This window comes from Gorilla gorilla, chromosome 10 (assembly GCF_029281585.2).
Source record: "Gorilla gorilla gorilla isolate KB3781 chromosome 10, NHGRI_mGorGor1-v2.1_pri, whole genome shotgun sequence".
Classification (NCBI taxonomy): domain Eukaryota; kingdom Metazoa; phylum Chordata; class Mammalia; order Primates; family Hominidae; genus Gorilla; species Gorilla gorilla.
This window is the reverse complement of record NC_073234.2, coordinates 45725700-45728659: the sequence shown is the minus strand read 5'-3', so window position 1 is coordinate 45728659 and position 2960 is coordinate 45725700. Positions and strand designations below refer to the sequence as shown.

The following is a 2960-nucleotide window of genomic DNA, read 5'->3' as shown; positions in this document are numbered from 1 at the left end:
GAGAAATCAGGGAAGGTGTCAGAATCCCAATGATACCATTGGGCAGTATTATCACAAATAGTCATATCACTGTGTGACCCTCTTAACCCACAGCTCACTATGGTGAACATTAGACACCAGTTCGGGACAGTCCTTGGTGCTACCCAGTTTCTTTTGTGCCTCAGCATCCATCTAGAGAGTACAAAGGCGCCTAGGTCATAGCCTAGCTCCACCCCTCACTCTGGAGAGAGATCCAAAGATCAGAGCTAGAGTCTTTACATGACAGTCAGGCCCCAGACACAGAACGAGAGCCCAGGAAACAGTGAGAAAGGCATCGAATTTGGAGTCAAGAGACCTGGATTCAAGTTCCAGGCCTGCCACTTTCTAGATATTACCTCAGACACATTATTTAATCTCTCTGAGACCCATGGCTCATTCAGAGAAAGGTATTAATTCTCTCACTTGATTTTGAGAGGAACTGTGTGGCAAGTGCTTTACCAAATTACAGAAATGTTGCTTGTTATTTCTAAATAACTTCTCTTCTTGGCTGTGCCTCAGCTTCTGGCCCGGAGTGATGGCTGGGGAAAACCATACTACACTGCCTGAATTCCTCCTTCTGGGATTCTCTGACCTCAAGGCCCTGCAGGGCCCCCTGTTCTGGGTGGTGCTTCTGGTCTACCTGGTCACCTTGCTGGGTAACTCCCTGATCATCCTCCTCACACAGGTCAGCCCTGCCCTGCACTCCCCCATGTACTTCTTCCTGTGCCAACTCTCAGTAGTGGAGCTCTTCTACACCACTGACATCGTGCCCAGGACCCTGGCCAATCTGGGCTCCCCGCATCCCCAGGCCATCTCTTTCCAGGGCTGTGCAGCCCAGATGTACATCTTCATTGTCCTGGGCATCTCGGAGTGCTGCCTGCTCACGGCCATGGCCTATGACCGATATGTTGCCATCTGCCAGCCCCTACACTATTCCACCCTCTTGAGCGCACGGGCCTGCATGGCCATGGTGGGCACCTCCTGGCTCACAGGCATCATCACTGCCACCACCCATGCCTCCCTCATCTTCTCTCTACCTTTTCCCAGCCACCCGATCATCCCGCACTTTCTCTGTGACATCCTGCCAGTACTGAGGCTGGCAAGTGCTGGGAAGCACAGGAGTGAGATCTCCGTGATGACGGCCACCATAGTCTTCATTATGATCCCCTTCTCTCTGATTGTCACCTCTTACATCCGCATCCTGGGTGCCATCCTAGCAATGGCCTCCACCCAGAGCCGCCGCAGGGTCTTCTCCACCTGCTCCTCCCATCTGCTCGTGGTCTCTCTCTTCTTTGGAACAGCCAGCATCACCTACATCCAGCCGCATACAGGCTCCTCTATTACCACAGACCGCGTCCTCAGTCTCTTCTACACAGTTGTCACACCCATGCTCAACCCCATCATCTACACCCTTCGGAACAAGGATGTGAGGAGGGCCCTGCGACACCTGGTGAAGAGGCAGTGTCCCTGGCCCTGAAGGGACTCGGATGTCTGCTCACTCACTCAGTGCTCATCCTCCCAGCCTTCAGGGACTGGATTTAAACCCCACTCTCACAGAAATCATGCAGCACCTCAAAGGAAAAGGCTTCCTGGAAGAAAGTGCTGAAATTAAAACAGAGATAAATCTACATATTGCCTCTTATCCCAGAGTCCACACTCACTATCAGAGCATGAGTTATTAGGTCAAGGTAGAATGGAAGTGATTGCTGCCCTAGGGAAAGAACATTTATTTAGCATCTTCTAGATTGTTCTGGATCCCTGAGCACAGTGATTGCCATGGCTGCACCGGTAGCCAGAGGTCCCTGTCAGTCATGAAAGCAGGTGTCTGTGAACTTGACATCCAAGTAAGTGACCCACGCAAAGCCTGTGGAGGAGTTTACCTAGCCCCTCTGTTACATTTTCTTCCACCACCTGTGTCTGAGCTTTCCTCTACTCAGTGGAACATCTGTTCTCCCCTTGGCCTTCAGGAAGAGGGGCATCTGAGGGTTCCAGTCATAAGGCTCTCTCCTTCCCAAGATACCAGCACAAAAGGGAAGATGGTCAGATGGTATCAAAAAGGACCAAGTTAAACATCAGGAAAAGCTGTCTCCCAGGACAGCCTATACATGTCTCCCAGAAACACACTGGGGTGTCCTACTCTGGGTGCTTTTGGGAAAGAGCTGGTCAGGGATTCCAGAAGACCCACCAGCTTGAGAGGTAGGATCCAGAGCTGGAGCTAACCAGGGAGCCAGAAGCAGGACAAGGTGGAAGGAAAACACTCCCATCCCTCTGTGCTGAGGTGCCACCGGCTGCCCACTTCCCTCAGGCCAGGGACAGAAGTTTCTCCTGCTTTATTCCCTGGAGGCCCCCATAGCTAAAGGGCAGCAGAAGGCCGAGGCAAAAAGACAGGCTGTTCCAGGTCCCCTCTATTCCCTCACCTCTCACAAATCATTACCACCTTTGTGTCCTCTAGCCAAGAAATGCCAGAAACTCTGGCTTTCAGTGAGGAGAGACCTCAACATTTCATCAATAACATGAGCTGTTCAGGAAATGATGGGAACCCAGTCTTCCCTCTTACCACCCCTGTGATCCTCAAGGAGTCCTTATCCCTCACAGAGACTCTGCTCTTGTGCGAAGGAGTATTCAACCATGGGAATCGTGTGTTCTTCTGTAGCCCAGCCTCTGCACCCACTTCTTTCTTTTCTTTTTTCTTTTTTTTTTTTTTTTTTTTTGATGAAGTTTTGCTCTTGTCGCCCAGGCTGCAGTGCAAAGACGCAGTCTCGGCTCACTGCAACCTCCACCACCTCCCAGGTTCAAGCAATTCTCCTGCCTCAGCTTCCCAAGTAGCTGAGATTACAGGCACGCCCGGCTAATTCTGTATTTTCAGTAGAGACGGGGTTTCACTGTGTTGGCCAGGCTGGTCTCAAACTCCTGACCTCAGATGATCCAGTCAAAATAAGTCT

The 2960-nt window shown here is 51.2% G+C and overlaps 1 protein-coding gene across 1 annotated transcript; it reads left to right on the top strand.

Annotated features, from left to right (window-relative positions):
* The first annotated feature begins 553 nt into the window (after window positions 1-553).
* OR10P1 (olfactory receptor family 10 subfamily P member 1) lies at window positions 554-1495 on the top strand. Its single transcript, XM_004053304.4, has one exon. The coding sequence runs from the start codon at window positions 554-556 to the stop codon at window positions 1493-1495; it is 942 nt and encodes a 313-aa protein (XP_004053352.2).
* The last annotated feature ends 1465 nt before the right edge of the window (window positions 1496-2960 follow it).

Excerpts from the sequence above, each read along its gene's own strand:
- OR10P1 (XM_004053304.4), top strand. The coding sequence starts at position 554 with ATGGCTGGGGAAAACCATACTACACTGCCTGAATTCCTCCTTCTGGGA.